This window comes from Cyrtonyx montezumae, unplaced genomic scaffold, assembly GCF_038088225.1.
Source record: "Cyrtonyx montezumae isolate F1298 unplaced genomic scaffold, pur_monq_1.0 scaffold_7, whole genome shotgun sequence".
NCBI lineage: Eukaryota > Metazoa > Chordata > Aves > Galliformes > Odontophoridae > Cyrtonyx > Cyrtonyx montezumae.
In genome coordinates, this window is record NW_027072078.1 from 26,381,454 (window position 1) to 26,400,599 (window position 19,146).

The window sequence follows — 19,146 nt, forward strand, 5'->3', positions numbered from 1 at the left end:
CCTTATAGGAGGCACTGCTCTGGGAGCGGTTTCTTTGGGCTGGAGCGATTCGCCGCACGTCTGGGAAATGATTCCTTGCCCGCTTAGCTGCGGTGTTGGCTGAGAAAATGGTGGTACGGAGCAATGAGCTCAGCAAACAGACCTTTTCTTTATGAAGCTCAGAATAGAACTGCAGACCTGTTTTCCATACGTTCTAATTTTAAAGGTAGGCTGGACAACTTACTCGATGACTTGCTTAAATGCTAGTAACTTAAATTGCCTGCTGATTTCAATTAATGCCCGTACATAAAGCAAACAGGTATCAACTGATCGTGCTGAAAAAACAACCCCTCAAAGACCTATGTATCACACAAGGTGCTTTTGATAACTTGGTTTTCTGAGCCTTATAAGGAGAGTCTTTAAATATATTTTCTTCTTCTATTTTTTTTTCCTTTGAGCCTTGCTTCATTCTTCCTCCTCCTCCTCATCTTCTTCTCCTTCTCCTTCTCCCTCTTTTCCCATTGTTTCCACAAGGAGTTCTGCGGTGCACGTGGCTTCCCCAAGGCTGTTAACAGCTTTGCAGGTGTATTTGGCATCATCGTCCCCACATACTTCAGAAATAGTCAAAGAACAGTTCCCTTCCTCATCATAATCTATCTGGAAGTGTCGGGACTCCTTGACAGGCTGGTCATCTTTGAACCACATTACCTCAGGGTCAGGATAGCCTGCAATAGCGGAGAGAGACCAGCAACTGCAATAAATGGCAATTAACTCATCCGTCATTACTTTCAACTCTGATTCCACGGCTGCGAACGGACATGCCAACGTGCTGGTACAGAAATATTTCTTTGAGCTTTGTGTAAAATAAATGCAAGTGACCTGAAGTCTTTTTTACTTCACAGTTGCCTGAAACAACCTTATTATGAACGGCAAGAATGGAAGCTAGCTCTGAGGTACTCACTAGGTACCACTTGCAACTACTTTATCAGTGGCTGCAGAAAGTCTTTCGTATGTCTTGCTCATCAGCCAGGATGGGACTCATAGAGTGTATGTGAAGCTTACCTTGTGCTACAGCATCTGCGGAACACACAGTTCCCAGTGCTGATGTTATAGTGTTTTGAGGGGTCGGTGTTTGGGGCTACAACTGCAATTCATTATCCTTCCCAGGCTGCTTTGTTTCGGCAGGTCTGAACTTTCCTCCTCCCAGTCTGAGCCTTACACTGCAGCCCGTCCTGTAAGGTGACCGCGGCACTCCCGCTTCCTACTTCCCTTTGTTAGGTTAGGCAAGGGAGTCTAAGAAAAGCTTTTCAGTTATGTGGCTCTCCAGGAGTTTCCGAGCCTTCTGTGAAGCAAAGGGCTCTGCTGTGCTCCAGCAGCCAGAGCAGGGCTGTGCAGTGCATGCTGGAGAACAATCCCTTATACAGTACTCTTGGCTGCGGTAACAAACCGAAGGCTGTCCCAGCCAAGTTCTGCACTGTGCTGGCAGGGTGGCTTCCCACCAAACAGAAATAAAGGGCCAGAATCCCTAATATACAGCACACGCTACACTGATGCACTGAAAAGTTTGGACCATCAGCTATGTACATCCATCTATTTTATTCCATGCAGGACACAGGCACATACCCCTCACGCTGAGCATCCATCAGCAACAATAATCCATCCTCACATCTCCGCTGTGAGGTAGGAAACACGGGCAGTGAAAGAGATTAGGAGCACAGAAACAAACAAGCACAAGGTCAGTGAGGCAGTTTCTGAACCTAACTGTAAGGTTAGATACTGTCTAAGTCTTTACACATGCAGTACAGTACTAACACTATCCTTTTTGTTTCAGTGGCTCTTCTCTTCCTGATCTCCAGTTTTCATTCACACAGAAACCTCAGTCTCACTGCAATAGAGATGCCTGCAGTATCTGCCTTCAGACTGTGAGGCTGGCCGAGCTAAGCTCCTTCAGTGACTACTCGGAAACTTTATCTGCATATTCCAGCCTGAATTTTCTTCCTTGAACTTGCAAATTAAAAATAAAAATAAAAATCAGACAGTATTTTCTAGATGTGACTTCTGTGACCAGCACAGTGATAATATCATTACTTCTGCAAATGTCGTTAGGGATCTCTTTAACAGTGCATGCACGATTTCAAGTCATCTTAGGGTCACCTGAGACCCGTCTGTCATTTCAGACAGGGCCTCCTTTTTGCTCTTAGTTTCTGGTAAGCAGGCTCTAGGAGTGTTCTCTTGCAACCTGTGCTATTTCATTGCATCTTGTTTTTACTGTTTCCACCCTCAAAAATCACCTTGCTGCTCCCACTCGGTATTCTGAAGTAGTGACTCACATGGTGACTCCAGGGGCTGCTGCTCTACAGCAAGCACAGAGCAAGCCCATGCTGCTCCAGAGCTGTGTTACTGCAACACATCCGTGCTGTGACATGCAGATATTGGAACAGACAAACGATACCAACGCAATGATAAAAAAGTAAAAAAGAGCTGCATTACAGCACAGTGCAGAAAGGTGGCGGGGAAGGAAAGAAAGAATGAGATGTGCTTTTTCAGTGTACCTTCGATTTTGCAGTCAAACCTAGCAGCACTTCCTTCCACAACCTCCATGTCAAGGATTGTCTTAGTGAAATATGGCTTTACATGGGGCTTCTCCTCAGCCACTTCTTCAAGGAAAGCATCTGGAGGAGAGTGAAAATGTTGTTAATTGTTTGATGGGATATTCTCAGAAGATTCATTTCACGTATCTATGACCGGATGGTAATGAAAGCTGCTTTTATTTCATTTCACTTAGTTCTCTGGAGCTGATGGGGCAGCGGGGATGTCAGCTGTGTAGCTGTGTGCTACTCTGCCACAGCAGTGCAAGTATTCAGACCATAAATAGAATGAAATCAACGTGCAGGCCACTGTGCTATGAGTAATCTTTAATTTTTCCTTGAATTTGTTTGTAATCAAAACCAGACTTGCGCTGCTCTGAGGGGGAAACTGCTTCAGCTCGGATCGGTCTGTGTGGAGATGTAAGATTGACTTGCTGGATCTTCACAAGTGCCAAACATCTGCACCTCTGATTGAAATACACCACAGATCCACATTTCTAGTGGGGATTCAGGGGAATAATGTAGATTTCCCTGTAGACAAGTTATTTTTTAAAGAGCTTCTATCTGAGTAGTTCAGTTCACCCACTGTACAGCTCCTGGTCGCAGCAAGTGTTAATACTTCCCTGCTTGCTCGCTCTCATGAGGAGCTCATACATCACTGCAAGTTTTGTATAAACATACATTCCCAAACTGATACAAAATGCAGCTGAAAAATCTGCCTTAATTCTTTGCCTTTAAAAAGAGAACCATTTGCTGCCACTACTGAGGCTGGGGCACTTTTGAGTATCACAGTATGAGAACGACGACTTTTTGATAGATCTCTTTAAAAGAAAAAGAGAAAGACAGTAACAGAGACAGAGTGCAGAAATAACCACTCAACCCTCGGTCTCTTCTCACATTTTGCTACCAGTTTTCCTAAGATTCTTGAAGAGGTAAAAATGAATTGCAGCAAAGTTCCTTACCTTCATTCTCTACTTTGTCTGCATTTATCGGGCTGGTAGGCGAGCTCCCAGAGGCCTTCCTCCCACTCATGCCAGAAATCATTGCCATGGATGACAGTCTTCCTATTGCTCGGACAGCATGGCCTGTTTTCTAAGACATAACACAAAAGGCTTCTGATCAATCCAATCCGAAAGGCATGTGATTTTCTGTGACAATGGTGCTTCGTACAAATTAGCTGGGATCTCTGCAAACCGTGCTGGAATTGTTGGACAAACTGCTTATATATAGCTCTGATGTTTTAGGAGAGACAGAGCAGGCTGGTCTGAATTACCAAATTTAGTTGCAGATATAAACTTCCCCTGATGAACTCATACCTAAATGAATGTCTCTGTTAGCTGAGGATAAGAAGCGCTGTGCAAGAGGGGAGCCAGCAAGAAAGCTATGCACTGCTTAACTGCAATTCAGCTCTGGTGGTGGACGGGCTTCTCGATAGCCTTATGGGCTGGGCTGAGTTTCATCAGAGCGAATAAGCAGCTAATATGAAATGAGTGAGAAAGAACCGTCTGCGTGATGGAGGCAGACCTCTGACAGGACAAGGATCAACCACCAGGATTCTAAAATACACTCAAACCACGTTGCCTCCAGTTGTGGACACGTGTATTTTTGTACAGCTTGCGTGATCTGCTAAGAAACAGGTAAAATAGAACCTAAGAGAAAATATAAGGTTGTTTGAACAGAAGGGAGTGTTGTGTAGGCTAATGAAAAGGCTGGATCCAGGATTTTAGGTCTCGGCTGCCCTGACTATCAGAATGGCGCAGGTAGACCTAGTATAACAGCATTAAGTAAAAATAAGGTATGGAGAAAAAACATGTTAAATAAAATTATTTAACCGATGTGACAATCCCACGAGGAGCTGGGTGCCTCCACAGGACAGGAACTACGGGCTTGGGAGAGTTCAGGTTTGTTAAAGATAACAAAAACTCCTCAGTAGTGCAGGGAGGAAAGGTAGTCAGACCCCCAGAAGAGGAGACAAATCTATGCTTGGACTCATCTGCCTTTAGCAGTGAAACAGAGTCACATTACATTCATGGCACAGCCTGCTCCTGCTCGCCCCCAAACACCAGCTCCTCTGTGCTGCATTCACGCATGGGCCATGTGGGAGTTTCCCTTGCAGAAACTGCCTGGCACAATTTATTTCTTACAATCGCAAACATTAGAAACAAAGAGACTTGTTAGGATAACAGTCCCACTGATACATCCTCTTCATTACCTGCCATTTTCTTCTGGCCATATATTTCTTCATCCTATCTTTGGAAAGCTTTTTGGCTTCCATGTTTTTGGTGTCTTTTTGCAGCCACGGATGCTGGAGACACTGAGTACAATTTAGGCGACTCCTGTTTTCATATAAAAAGACCAGTCAGTTTTGCCATTAATGACAGCTGCTTTAACATTGTTTCCCACTCTCTTTTCTCAAAGCTGATCTTTCTGTTTCCTATATTTAGCAGCACAGATCACATGGTACTGCTTTCCCAGCCATGCTTACTTCCCAAACTCACTTTCTCAATTTCTTGATTTTTTTTTTTTGAGGGGAAAAAGCTGTGCATTTTGAAGTGTGAATAAAATGTTATAAAACAGAGCACGAAAAGCTGTGTGTTTTAGGCATGGAGCACATACAACAGAGCCACGATGGTGATGCCTGCAGAACCCTGTCCCAGATCTTTCCCTCGCATCCAGAAATGTCCCTGTTTCCACCCCCCCCTTCCATACAGCACCGAGCATGTAACAAAACGGCAATGGCCAAATCTCTGTTCATGCCACACCCATTCTCCATTTGGTTGTGATCACAGAATCATGAAGGTTGGAAAAGACTTCTATGATCATCACGTCCACCCATCACCCACCCCCACCATGCCCACTGACCACGTCCCTCAGTGCCACATCTCCACGGCTCCTGAACACCTCCAGGGACAGTGACTCCACCACCTCCCTGGGCACGCACACCTCAATAATCCTCTGCTCTCTATCAATCCCATTGCAAACTCATTGCAGGAAGGCTTTCTTGCTTTGCTCAATCTGCTGTAAGCAGGGCTTCCCACTGTAATTATTCTTCTTGCCTTATTGCTGGCTTTATAGGAAATCTGCAGTACTTAGAGGCACCACATTCAAAAAGCCACACAGGGAAATAAATGTAGTGAAACTGCAGCCCATTCAGATCAAGACAGAACAGCGATGCAGCAACCTGCACTTCTTATGTCGTGGTCACACTGCAGCAATGCACAGTGTGCACACAGCCTCACGATGCACCTGGCCCAAGGGAAAGCAGAAAGTGCAGGCGATTAAAAGTAAGCTCTTCATTCAGCCCTGCACAGTGAAATCAACGCTCACTGCACGCAGAGCTCCTTATAAAGTATTGCCAGAAGCGCCTGCGGCGATGCAGCAGTTTGCAGTGGGGGAAACAAGACTGGCAAGTTCAGCTAGATGCAAGCATAGAAAGTGTATCAAGTCCAACTGCTTTACTTCATGTCTTTCTTCAGTAGATTGCTGATGAAGTCCTTGGCGTCGTCCGAGATTTCATCAAAAGCCTCATCATCGAAGTCCCACGTGGCCGAGGTGACGTTGGCCAAGGTCTCGTTGTCGTTGTCTCCCATGAAGGGAGACAGCCCGCTGACCCTGGGGTAGAACAGACAGATGGACACAAGGCAAACAGTGTCAGTTTGCAGGTGGAATCAAACGCGTGCGTGACGTCTCCTGTGTCCTGCACATCTTTATCAGTCAAAAAATATAAAAAAACTCAAAGCTAACTACAGACGGGGATGCAGGGATGGGAAGAGACCTGAATTTTGCAAAGCTGAAAGGAACGATTTTGCTTTTTCTGTCTTCCTGAGACTTCTGAGGAGTGAACTAGAACTAGGTGAAAATGCAGCACAACAGACTTTGGAATGACTCGTGTCGTTCTGCATAAACAGTGTTGCCATCTTCATGCCAAAGGCAGTTCGACAGCTTCTGTGTGTGTGTGTGTGTGTGCATTCATAGTGCCTTTCCTACCTTTACCATCAAACCAAGTGATTTGCACATTTTATTCCATTTACTTCTGTAGAGAGAGCCCAGGAAGAAAGATGCAGCATGAAATAACGATGTTCCCAGGACTACTTAGGAAACAAAATCACATGCCTCTCTCTCCCTGAATTATATTGCCAGTTAAACAGTTCTGCTTCACTGCATGCTGTAAAGCTATGCAGATGCATCCAGAAGTCGTTGGGCCTTTATGCTCTCAATCAGTCACGATGATGCTTGAAATGGAAATAATACTCTTTTATAGGTCGAGCTTTCAAGGCTTTTAACTCAGAGCAACTGCTAAATGGCAAGTGGAAGGCAATTACAGCACGTCCCAGTGCCACTCCTGCAGTGTACCTTTCTGCAGCCGAGCCGTGCCGCTCACTGCACCGCACCTTTGTGTGGATTCCCCTGATGTCTGATAGATCAGCCTTTCAGTAAAAGCCTTCAGATGAAAGGTCGGTTTATTCCTTGAAACTGCGAGTTGGGCAGTTTTCCAGGTCTCCATCCTGGCATGCAATCTACCTGATAACATATTGCCAGTGATACTTTATGGACTTTATTTCCTTTTGCCATACAATCGTGTATTAGGAGGATGTAACCCAATCAGATACGTTTCAATAGCAGAACTTTTTTAATTTGGAAAAGAAGTGGAATTTATTAGGGTTCTGGAAATACTATATGGAAAGACACTGTGATGCTACTGAATATTACAGAACAGATTGGTAAGAAAAGAGATTGGGATCAAATGAAGCAAACTGCTAGATTAATAATATTAGTAGAACCCCTGCTAATCTGTTCTGTTACCCTTTTGTTACTAATTGCATTCAAAATCTCCTTCAAATTTTTTTCCTATGGATTTTAGCTCCCTGAGCCAAGCAGAAGGACACATTCTTTGAAGCTGCAGGCAAAGCAGATAGAAAATCTTTTACCATTTCTGGAAGTTGTGTGCAGTACAACGGAGTGCAGAATCTTACACGTATACCTCAGAAATTTGCTAGAAATATAATGAGGATGAAGATAAAAGGTTGGTTTCTTCTCAGGCAGAAGGCAAATCAGATCACAAGGCATCTGCTGTCCTATTTTTCAGTATCTAGGGTGCATTCAAATACAGCAGTGCAGCCTGCTGTTATTACTGTATAAGGTGGTATAAATTTATGCACATATCATAGGTGCTAGTTGCTGAAAGATGAATACACACACACACGACTGCTCCCATAAAACAACCTACTTTACTGTAACTGTTCTCTGACTTTGACAAAGTTTACTGGAAGAGACAAGCGTTATACCTGATGGCACTGGAGAGCTGGTGCAGCCACCTCGGAATGACAGGGACTCTGCTCTGCCCTCACGCAGATCAGCAGCCATGGCTGGGTGAGTTGTGGATGCAAAAACTCCATCCTAGAATCCGTAAAGCCCTCCTGCAGGGCCTTACAGCTACTCCCACTATAATATTTAAGCATTTTCCTATTAACAATGATAAATATTCCCTCTCCGTGATGTTTGAGGAGGTGAAAAGATCTCATCCGTATCACCGTTCTAGATTTTGGCTTACAACTCCGATTTCCAAGTTGCCTCTTTTGTGACTATGTAGTAAGCACAATCACCTCTCAGCCAGTCCAGTGCCTTACAAAAGGCTCACATTCTACACAATTAAAAGGGCTGTGAAATATTTATTTAATTCAATGTCAGTTTAGGAGATGCTCTTCATCTTAAACTTGCGGAGGAAACACTCGGGTAACTGGAGCAAAAATGATCCCATTTCCCTTCAGCACTTTGTCGAAGGATGGCAAATGTGACCTTTGCATAGTATTACCACAAATAGTATTATGCAGCTCTTGTGCTGTAATAATAGTTTGGCCTATGTCCAGAGATTAAAGCTGCTGTACTGAGAGATCACTCCCGTGCTACGGGGACTGCTGCAGACAGCACCCGTTGCTCCACACTGGTACTGCAGATGCAGGGTTTGGAGAGACATCTAGCTCTCTGGGCAGAGGGACTACACGTCACACACAGCTTTTAACAGATGAGGGATAAACAGAAGGAGATTAGATTGGTAAAAAAGTAGTTGGGTTGCTTTGCTTGGCTTTATATTATTATTATTTGGAAGAAGATGACAGGATTACCTGCAATAATCCTATTTGTTTTCATAGGATCAAACCACTCCACGCATTTGTTTGATTACCCAACTGGTACCCATCAGTCTGCCATTCCCAAACACCACTGCATCAGTGCCCCTTCTGAGGCTTCAGTGAACGTATTTTTGCATTTCTGAATGTGCTGTTGCAAGTTTACAAGGTGAAAATAACCTTGTCGGCCCTCCACAGTTTTGCATTGTGAATCGGTTGCTTTGTCATGTAAATATGGTAAGGAAAAATAGATCCTGTGTGTAGTCAGAAAGAAAAAAAAAAAAACAAACCATAAATTTATGCAGGTTCTACTCAGAAATTCTTCTCTTTATCACAGATCTCACTGACCCAAGCCTTCGTTGTTCGTTTCTTAATCGCCATTTAAAGTAATAATGGCCAAGCAACTCTTTTGACAGATTATGGAAACAATTTCCTTTTGGAATGCTGAAGCTAAGTGATAAAGAGGAGCTACCTCTCCACAAAATTAATACCGAGCTTACATTGTGAAGTTACTATTAGACAAGAAGCAAGATGTTTACTGAAAACATTTTTCCAGCTACTTAACCAGGCCTCTTCCTGGCATGTTGGAACCATTTGTTTAGAAAGTCTTCCACGGTTTCCACTTCTAAATAAAGAAGAAAGATATTTTATTCTCAAGACAATGCTGAACATTTGTTGGTCTGTTCTAACAAAGCTCTGACTGCACATTTAGGATCAGAAGGGTCCCATGTGCCATGATCAGAATGGTCTTAGTGCCTATGTAACAAAGAGCACAGCTTTTCACTTGGGAGCCTTTGCGCTGGGGCCGTCACCGACCCAGGGAAGATGGGCTTGCTGCTTGTCTCATAAAATGGGGCTCTGAGCATTACTCTGCAAGAAGTTCCCAGCAGCTGCTGCTTCGTGCTGGCACTGAGCTTCTGCCTGCAGTTCTGGCATTGCAGAAACAGTGACAAAAAGTGCCAGTTCCCAGTTTGAAGAGTACCTCTGCCTCATTCTGATAAACCTGTGCAGGTTAAAGCAAGTAAGCCCATTTAGGAGGAGGCGATAATGGCTGCACCCAGGAGATCATATAGGAGGTAAACACTTTATAAATAAAATAAAGCTTACGATAGTTTCATTTGCTGGAGCCAACCTCTTCCTTAGAGGAGGGCTGGCTCACTCCCACACTGGTGACTGCAGGGAAGAAATGGACCACTGATGCCCACATAAAGGAACACAGCTCACTGCTGAAGCCGCGCCAGTGCTCTGCTCTCATCCTTGTTTTACATGCTCAGTGAATTAATGTGGAATCACACTTTGCCAGTGCTGCTGACCAAACCATTCATTTTCTTCTGAGCATTAGTCTTGACATTAAAGGCCTCTTAACTTGCTTTGTTGAAGAAAAAAGAATGCTCTCTTATCTTTGTATTAACAAGGCTTAAATTTTTAATATAGCATAGAGCCAAGTGCAAGACAGCAAAGCCATCAAAGTCCTGAGTACACACACTCAAAAGATGAAGGATGTTGAAAGGTCTTTCAACTGACCTGAACTGCTGAACGAGGGAGGGAAAGGGAGCAGTGATGAGTAACACAGTAAATGAAAATGAATAACATAGTAAATGAAAATGAAAGGGAATGTCTGAAGGATCAGGGTACGTATTATTAGGCAGAGAATGAACTTGTATTGGATTCTAAGGTGACAGAAGGGAAAGTGCTATCTTCTGTCAATGCAAATACAGAGCTGAGATCTGTTGCTGAAATCTGGATAGAAAAAAAAAATGATTAGAAATTGGTTCAGATTAATAAATATTAGAAGTACTGGCTATCCAAATGGATCACTGGAAAGGTCTGGAAGTAGAAAAATGACAAACAAGCACCTCTGCCTGGAATAAATTGGACAGAAAGAGCTGGAAAGAATTCAGGAGGTCTTAACCTTCATTAGATAAAGGTTATTGCAAACGCAAAAAGAAACCCTGAAACAGACATAAATGGAGATGATACACACAAGCTATAATATTTGTGGCCTGTTACTTCAAAGGCAATAGATCAACTTAAGTATGTGGGACAGTACAGTGATGCAGAACAGGACAGAGAGTGAGATAAAAGTGGAAGATAAAAAGCATGAGGTGGAGAATACAAACAGGGAAATTTAAGGAAGAATGGAGAGTGATGAAGAGATGGGACTGAATCAGTTATCCAGAAAGATTAAAAGGATTTAGTGTGTAGCTCAGAAATGTGGAAAGGACACTCATGAGCTGTAGGATGGAATTAAGTAAATCATGCTGTAAGGGAGATATGCAGCAGAGTGCAATATCTGTAATTCTGCCTGCGTGGCAGGAGAGAGGTTTACCTGAAGGGTTTTGGAGGAGTGACTTCACCTTGTTTCTTACTTGAGGAAACACCCCACCTAATAATTCTTCTGTAGGGAACACCCTTCACCCACAGAGATCTCTTAAGCAGCCTGGGCTGTGTCTGTTGTTGTGCAGGACACAATGGGAACTTGTTTCTCTCTAGGCATGTTACAGGCCTCTCAACTGTCTTGAATCGTATCATGAAGGAGATGCAGTCAAGTCATGCAGTGCTCCCTGCAACTTCACTTAAAGCATGTGAGGGGCATAGCAGCCTCAGCTGCATGGAGCAGCCCTGTCCTTAGGTACCATACAGCTGCAGTGCTCAACTGCTCTTCCATGATCTGACTCATCACACCGGCGAGAGAGAGGATGCAAATGCTAAGTTACAGGCACAGTGATGGTATGTGGGGCATACACTGAGTGAGTGAGTCTTACACTTCATACATGAGATTTGGCAGTTCTGAGCTTACAATCAAAACAGGAAAGCAGAGTTGGAGCTAAAGAGAGATCCAATTCTCAATGACTTTTATTTGCATTCTGTAATGATGATGTGATGGCCCCTTTTGGATAATGGCTCAGAGCTGAAAGACTGCAAAAATAGCTGGGCTTTAAGGAAGTGAAGGCAGACTGGGAGCTTGTCCCTCCGCGTGGGGAGGGAAAGTCCAAGTGATGACTCACAGCTCTTCCCAGCTGCTATCACTTTGTTCTGATGGCAAGAAAGACTAATGCTGATTAGTACTGCTAATCATTATTGTGACAAGAGTTATGTATGAAAAAAGAGAAGATTTTCATTACATTTTGGTAGTGTAAGTTTACCCTCAGGAAGATTTAAATGAGCTTAAAGACATCTTTTTACAAGCAAGTTATTCTGTAACCTGATCTGTAATCAGATCAGGTGCAACACCACCCCAATCCAACCAGCATACAAATTTCTCTCCTGGTGGCACAGAGGAGGGAGGGAGGAAACAGTTCTGCCTCTGCAAGCAAACTGATCTTTGGCAAGACATTTCACAATTCTGTTTCACCTATTCCCTTTGCCCTACACTTGGATGATGATTGCATGACCAGTGCATACTGTATGGGAGCAGAAGCCCTGGCTTGGTTTCCCGTGGGAACACACATAACTGCCACTGCAACTTTTGCCATGCATGCCTGACATTTCTCAAAAGAAACAGCCTGCTTATATTGCAAGCACACAAAAACTCATCGTATACTTCAGTTAAAAACCTCAAATGTGTGTGTCTTATTGGGATAGTTTCTTAGAGTGTAAAAGGCCTCTAGAGGGCAATGCAGCATCGATTTCACTGGTGATTTTTTTTTTTACTGCTGCCCAGGCAGTTTGGGATCTCCACACCAGTCTTCCAGTGCTCAGTAACTCGGGAGGCCTTAGAAGCAAGAGAAGTAAATGGATTTGTCTCCTGAGTACAGCTTGTGTGGTCTAAATTATTTGAACTGAAGAATGATCCAAACAAGCTTTCAAGATCCAGAAAAATATTGCTGGTACTAAATGGAAAATGAAGGTCCTGTAAATAAACTGGCAGAGCAAAGTGACCTTGAAGAATATAATACATTTCACACATGAAACAGAAGATAACAGAAGTATTCAGTCTTGGCTGGGAGTAAGAGAGTTGATGCAGTAGCTTTTACACAGGACAAGGAAGAAAATGATGTTGCTTAGACTGGAAATGAGGAGGATATGAGAACAAGAGTAGGCTGGCAAGGCACAGAGAACTGCAGAAAGACTGAGCTAAAAGATGAGGGAAACACCTCTACATCACCAGGTGTCAGGGATGAGGCCAGGCAGGGAAGAGAGGGTTCTTCCAGAAAAGGAAGCAAGATACTGACAGCAGCCTGGTCAGAGAGTGAGTGAACAGAAGAGCTCCTACTTACTTGCTATTGAACCTGCAGTGAGGGAAAAACAACCATGCTCCAAACTGAGTTTCATCTCATTCATTTATGTAGCACCAAATTTGCAAAGTCACGGTAGGAAGAAGATTGACTGCTGTTCTAGTTATGAGAACTGGAAGGTGTTATTTCCACAGACCTTTCTCTAAACCCATGGAAGTTCATGATCACATGTTGACAACTCACATTTACATACACAGTAAAAACTGCACCAAGTACCAAAATGTGCAACCAGGAGCTGCAGCCAACTGTTCTTTAAAATATGTCCAGGAGGTTGATCCATGCTGCCTTTAAAATGTATTTATTCAGTGATTTGCCCTTAATAATAAATTAAAATGCACTGTAAACAGATACAGTAATGCTGGGATATTTTAGTCTGTCCCATGGGAGATGTAATCGGAATAGCAAGACCTCAAAATTACACAAAAAAATATTCTCTCTTGAGAATAGAAGAATGAAAAGATCAGTTACAAGTGCACGCCCAAACATTTTACTGAAACAGCTGGGAAAGATAAAAAAATATTTTAAAATTAATAATAAATTACTATCACATTGGCTTTTAAATGAGAATTGTGGTTGGTTTGTGATGTAACATGTGTAACACTAAATGTCTTTTCTAGAACTCTTAATTCTGCAAATCACTGCTTCAGTGATCAGAGATTTTTTATTAACCAGGCTGGAGATTTTAAATATAATATAAAAGGCCTGAAAGGTGGAGAACACCCAGAAGCTGATGGAAATTTCATATGTTCAGGAACTGTTCAGATTTAGATCAAGAATAACAAAGGTACTCACAGGATGTAGCAGATAACTCCTATACTCCACATATCAGTTTCGTATCCAATAGGTTCATAGTTTATAACTTCTGGAGCCACAAACTCAGGTGTCCCAAAGAGAACTTTGAGAGAACCTGCACTTTCTGTGAAGGATGAAAGAGAAAACCATTAATTGCTGCATTTGAAATTTTACAAGCTATTATTCTCCAACAGCAGGAAAAAAAACAAATCAGTTTTTGCACATATGTTCATGTCTGTTAAAGATTCTAATCAGTAAAACTAAATCATGAGTGAACTGCTATTTTTTCATCTGGAACACAAATAATAATAATTAAAAAAAGGTACTATATATTAAACATCCTTTAACACACAACACTGTGCAAGACACAAAGTAAGAAGGCTGTATTGCAATGAGTTTGCACAGTTTCATAACAGGATTTCAGGATTCCAGGGTCAGAAAAGGGCTTTAACAAATGGTCTAAGATTTATTAAAGCTCAGGGATCTGCATTTTATGGCAGAAATACAGTAATGATAACATTATAGTAAGAAATAATTATTTTATTCCAACACATTTTTATAGTTTAAACAGAAAATAGAATCAATATTGGGTTGTGCATCTTTTAACTGAAGTAACACATTTTCATAAAGCCATTTCCAACAGAATGGGAAGAAGAAAAGAACAAGTAAAGCACGAGCAGGAGAGAAGCTGAAAAGAGTAGATTTGGGGTTGGGGAATAAAAAAAACAGTTTCAATTTAAAAAATGATTTCTAAAAAAAATGTCAGGAGATAAACTGTTTCTGACTTGAGACAAGCTTGGATTGAGGTTGAGAAACTCATGTCCAGTCTACACGTGTACTTGAACAGTTAAGTGAGATCCATTATGCTGCATTATCTGTTATGTGAGAGTGGCATCTAGATGAGGCACTGTACAGTGACAGAGAGGAACCATCCTTCTCCCAAAGACATACCATCTACACAAAGCAGATACATATGGGAAGAAAGGCAGATGTAACAGATTCCATTCCTGCATCCGTTAAGGTAACCACACGTACAGATATTTGCAGCTCGGTAATCAAGAGAAAAGCTTGAAAAAGATCCCCACCAAATGAATCACAGATCAAAGTTTTGGGAAGACTGCTCTAAAAGCTACCCGTCCACAGTTCTGAATCGTTAAGAGAACATTTTTATTGATCACGACTTCCATTTCCATACTTCTCAGCAAAGTCATACAACTAAGCTGGTACTTTTTCAAGTTATATAAATTCCCAACACAAAAAATGAAAATTGAAGGATATTTAGGGTCAATAACTTCCCTACAGATTAAGCATCACACTTGCAGCAAATATAAACACATCTTCAGTGAACTGATTCACAGTTGCACCTCTTTCCCATTGTAAACGCTGCGATGATAGTAAATTAATTGTGCAAACCTCATTTTCACATTACCTCTGCTTTAAGATGCCTCCATCTGCAGAGGCTGGCCATTTCTGAGATGGAAACAAGAAGGAGGCCTGGGAGTGGTCCCAGGAAATCGCCTAGTTCCCTGCATGCAAGTTCACCAACACCAAGATTTCTGCCTCCTGTCTGACAAGCCTTCAAAAAACACAGGCAAAAGATATCCTACAGCTTCCCTGCAGTCACACAGTTTTTTTACACCAAGAAGGCAGATACTTTTCTTAGTATTCAACCTAAACTGACTTAGCTAAAACCAAGGCCCGTGTCTTCTCTGTACTGTGGAGGAGAGAGTGTCCTTCCTCTTCCGACTGCAGTTTTCCTCACTGCTTTCTTTCTAAGTCAGCACCCACATTTATTTACCATGGTACTTGTGAAAAGGTACCAAACTTTGTCACAGAGGGCCTATTTTTCTAAAAGCTTCACCGCGATCATCTGAACCTCGGGCTCAGATGTTTCACATCCAAGTTTGGAAGCTTTTCTGTGCACTGTGTAAACTACCACGAGCCAGTGTGCATGCAGAAGGCTGCTGTATTAAATGTGCTGCCCATGGATAAATGTTTTTCAAAAACATGGCATTTCAGTGCAACCATACAGTGTGAAAGAACTGATACAGCATTTTTTTTGCTTATAAAAGAAAAAAAAGAAAGAAAAAAGACCTTTTCCAGGCAATAATATGTCAGCTCTTTACCCAGATATTTACCAGCCTGGTACACAAGTAGGATCTGTGTTTGGATATCATTTAGTTCAGACAGAAAGTCGACAGGCTCTCTGGAAGCTGTTGCCGACACAGTATATCGTCGACTGATTAATAAAAAATATCTTCACATTACTCAAAAACCATTCTCTTCTCCTCAAGAAGTTTATCTTGAACAGTTTTCTACATGTGTTCTTCGGCACACCAAAAAAGGTCAGGAAAATATCCCACTGCAGCTCTGGTATTTCCTGACAGTAGAAGAGAACTAATTAGCTGCAGAAAGTGACAGCAGGAGGAGCTGATCCTAATTTCTTTAAAACTGAAAGAAACGTGGAATATTAAAAACTCCATTCATTTGCAACAGTTACCAAAAAAAAAAAAAAAGATAAATAAATCTCAGAAGCTGAAATGCAAAATCAGTCACATTTTCCCTTTGGCAGTATCTGCTGCCTCAGGGTCATGGCTGGAGTATGAGGGCTGCTAACCCCACGTCCACCAGACCAAAGTGGTCTGAACTGTCAATTCCAAAATCACAAAGCTTGAAGGAAAACAAGTGAAGGATCTTCCTCTTGCTAGATGTGAGTTTATCTGTGGCTTCACGTTATTAAAGAAGCTGAAGAAAATTCTATAAAAACTCCTTCTGTGGTTACATGCATGTCTCTTGTTGATGAAATCTGCTCACTTCAGCAGTACTGTAAGTATAGTTTTAAAGGCTAACAGCTGGAATATCCACCGATGAAATCTTTCACACATCTTATAACAAAACCCTTACCACTGAAACTTGGGTAACAGTTCTCCTGCTTCCTCAACAAGAGCAAAGCCCAGCTTGTGCTCCCACAAAACCATGAGCTCTACACTGGTGAAGGAGCAGAAGTGGCACTGCTCTAGCTTAATGAATGGAATAAACACCTATGTCTGAACTCACAGTGTCCGTGTGACTGAGATTCACGTAATGGCCTTTTGGAGTTCCATCAGCTAAAAGTCCTATGAGTAGATTTGTCTCTTGTGTTCACTCAAAACCCCATTTTTGGTTTGTTTTAGTAAAAATATGTTCTTGGGCATGCAGTAGTGCATTACTTAACTGTCAGAAGAACTGGGATGAGAAGCAGGTAGGCAGACAACAGAAACCAGAAGGCTGTAATTTCAGACTCTATTGTTACAATAATAATTGTTCTATTTTATAGTAAGCACTAAATATAGTTTTGATTAAAGAGGGAAAGAGGGAATAAGACTCCTCATCCAGAGAGCAGCAATTCCTATGAATTGTCTGAATCAAATGAATGGCAAATGAGTGACAAATCTCAGTGAAGGGTTCTTAGAATCACCAAGGTTGGAAAAGACCTCTAAGATCATCAAGTATTTTAGCTTCTCTTACTTCTCGGAATTATGTATTTTTTTCTCCTATGAAAGTACAAGATTAAAAAAGATTGGTATGTGATTTTGGCATCGATGACATTAACACAACAAGAGGGCTGCTTTCTAGAGCTGAGGTGACACTGATGAGATCTTACGCTTTCAAATTGCAGATAGTGTTGGAAAACTTACTCCAGAATGAACGATAAGAAGGTGCTAAAAACAGCTTAAGAAGAGGATTGTCAAATGAGACTTTTTTTTTCTTTCAATTCTGCTGTGTTATTTTTAAGTAGTGCTATTTTATTAATCATTTCAAGCGCAACATAAACAGCTTTTTATGAAACTCCTCACATATTAACATGAACAAAAACGTGCTGCTGGTTGGGATGGGAATTTGTTGCACTTCACCATTACTGTTAATTGAAGGCAGCTATCCACATTTTAAAGTCTTTGAGAAAATCACCTTAAACTCTGCTGTTCAGCCTCAAGCATCTGTAGTATTTATGTGGATTTAGGTTTCATTCTATTACTTAGAGTTAGAAAGTTACCGTTTTACAGTTTCCTTGAGTAAATGTAAATATTTGTCATGTCAGTACTACTTTGTATTTCATCATGTAACCTACGCTTATACTCTTGTCCACAGAAACAAACAGCTGCTTTGTAAACACTACACTACCAACTCCTCTTGAAGATGAAGTGCTCCAGTCTCTCTCTGGAATGTCTTATTTTCCACTTCTATATTTTTTCCTAAAACCATACTTATCCATATGAAAAATATCTATTTACTCTTTTACACAGAAGAATATAATAGTAAGTATCATTTACTGTTTTTCCTGTCCTTTTCCCCATGCCATACTGAAGTAGACAAAAGTTATTACCTAATCTTCTTGCAAGTCCGAAGTCAATGAGTTTGATGCTTGTACCAGTCTTGTTGACACACATAATATTTTCTGGCTTCAAATCCAAGTGGACAATACCCTGCTTATGGATGTACTCAACTCCTTCTGAAATCTGTCTCATATATTTAATGCATTCTCTCTCTGTCAGTTCAAAGTCTTCATCAATGATTCGTTCAAAGAGTTCTCCTCCAGAAACCCTAAGAAAGACAGAAAAAAAAAGAGGCATTTTCATTTTGTGAGTAACCAAACTATTTCCTTCACACAAATTGAAATAATTCAAGTTTACAGTAGTTCCTTCAGGATGCAATCCATTTTTTTTTTTCATGTCATTATCTGCAGACACAAGGGTCACATAGGAAGACGCACCTCTTGTGTAAAGCATAAATCAGGAGATTTTTCCATTCTGAAGTCTTTTTTTCCCAGGTCAGGACTGTGAAACAGCCTGTTATGTTATGATCCCAGACAGTGGGGAGATAGCTATGTTTACATCTTGCCTCTAGCATGCAGCCACTTGCACCAAGCCCTAAGGTGTGTGCAAAGTGGTTGCCACCCAAGTGACATGTCTGCAATACCATCCCAGCCTCCAAACTTATGCTCTCATTGCTCCCATTCCACCTATGCTCCATTTCTACACAAGGGTAGATAATATTTTTTAGAAATAAAGTATTGTATAGAAGGAGAAAAATGTATGGCTCAAGAGTGTGACCTTAAGGTATAGGATGGGTTGCAGTAAAGGAAAACAAAACTTCTAGTGATTGGCAAAAAGGCATTTGGGAAGAAGAGAGACTGAGGGTGCCAAAGAATGTCTGAAGAAGGAAGAATTCAAATGATATGGTTAACTGGAATGTAAAGCTGTAAGGGTAAATCTTTGACCCATGTGAACTCAGTGGGAATTTCCCCTTAACTGTGACACAGCAAGGATGTATCCCACGACTCTTTCAGTGGAGGTATTTCCAGCTGAGCCATCATAACACTCCTTGTAAATCAATTCCAATTTAATGCTCATTTAAGAGGTTAAATAAGTGGCCTTCACATTCACA

General features: G+C 41.7%; 1 protein-coding gene across 1 annotated transcript in view; it reads right to left on the bottom strand.

Annotated features, from left to right (window-relative positions):
- Nucleotides 1-415: 415 nt before the first annotated feature.
- MYLK (myosin light chain kinase) overlaps nt 416-19,146 on the bottom strand; it is a 98,137-nt gene continuing 79,406 nt past the window's right edge. Inside the window, exons 19-25 of the mRNA XM_065751179.1 lie at nt 18,086-18,303; nt 13,723-13,846; nt 6,027-6,179; nt 4,780-4,903; nt 3,530-3,659; nt 2,532-2,651; nt 416-704 (exon numbers count right to left, since the gene is read on the bottom strand). Coding sequence (XP_065607251.1) covers nt 445-704; nt 2,532-2,651; nt 3,530-3,659; nt 4,780-4,903; nt 6,027-6,179; nt 13,723-13,846; nt 18,086-18,303 — 1,129 coding nt within the window. The 3' untranslated portion in view covers nt 416-444. The remainder of the gene's footprint in view (nt 705-2,531; nt 2,652-3,529; nt 3,660-4,779; nt 4,904-6,026; nt 6,180-13,722; nt 13,847-18,085; nt 18,304-19,146) is intronic.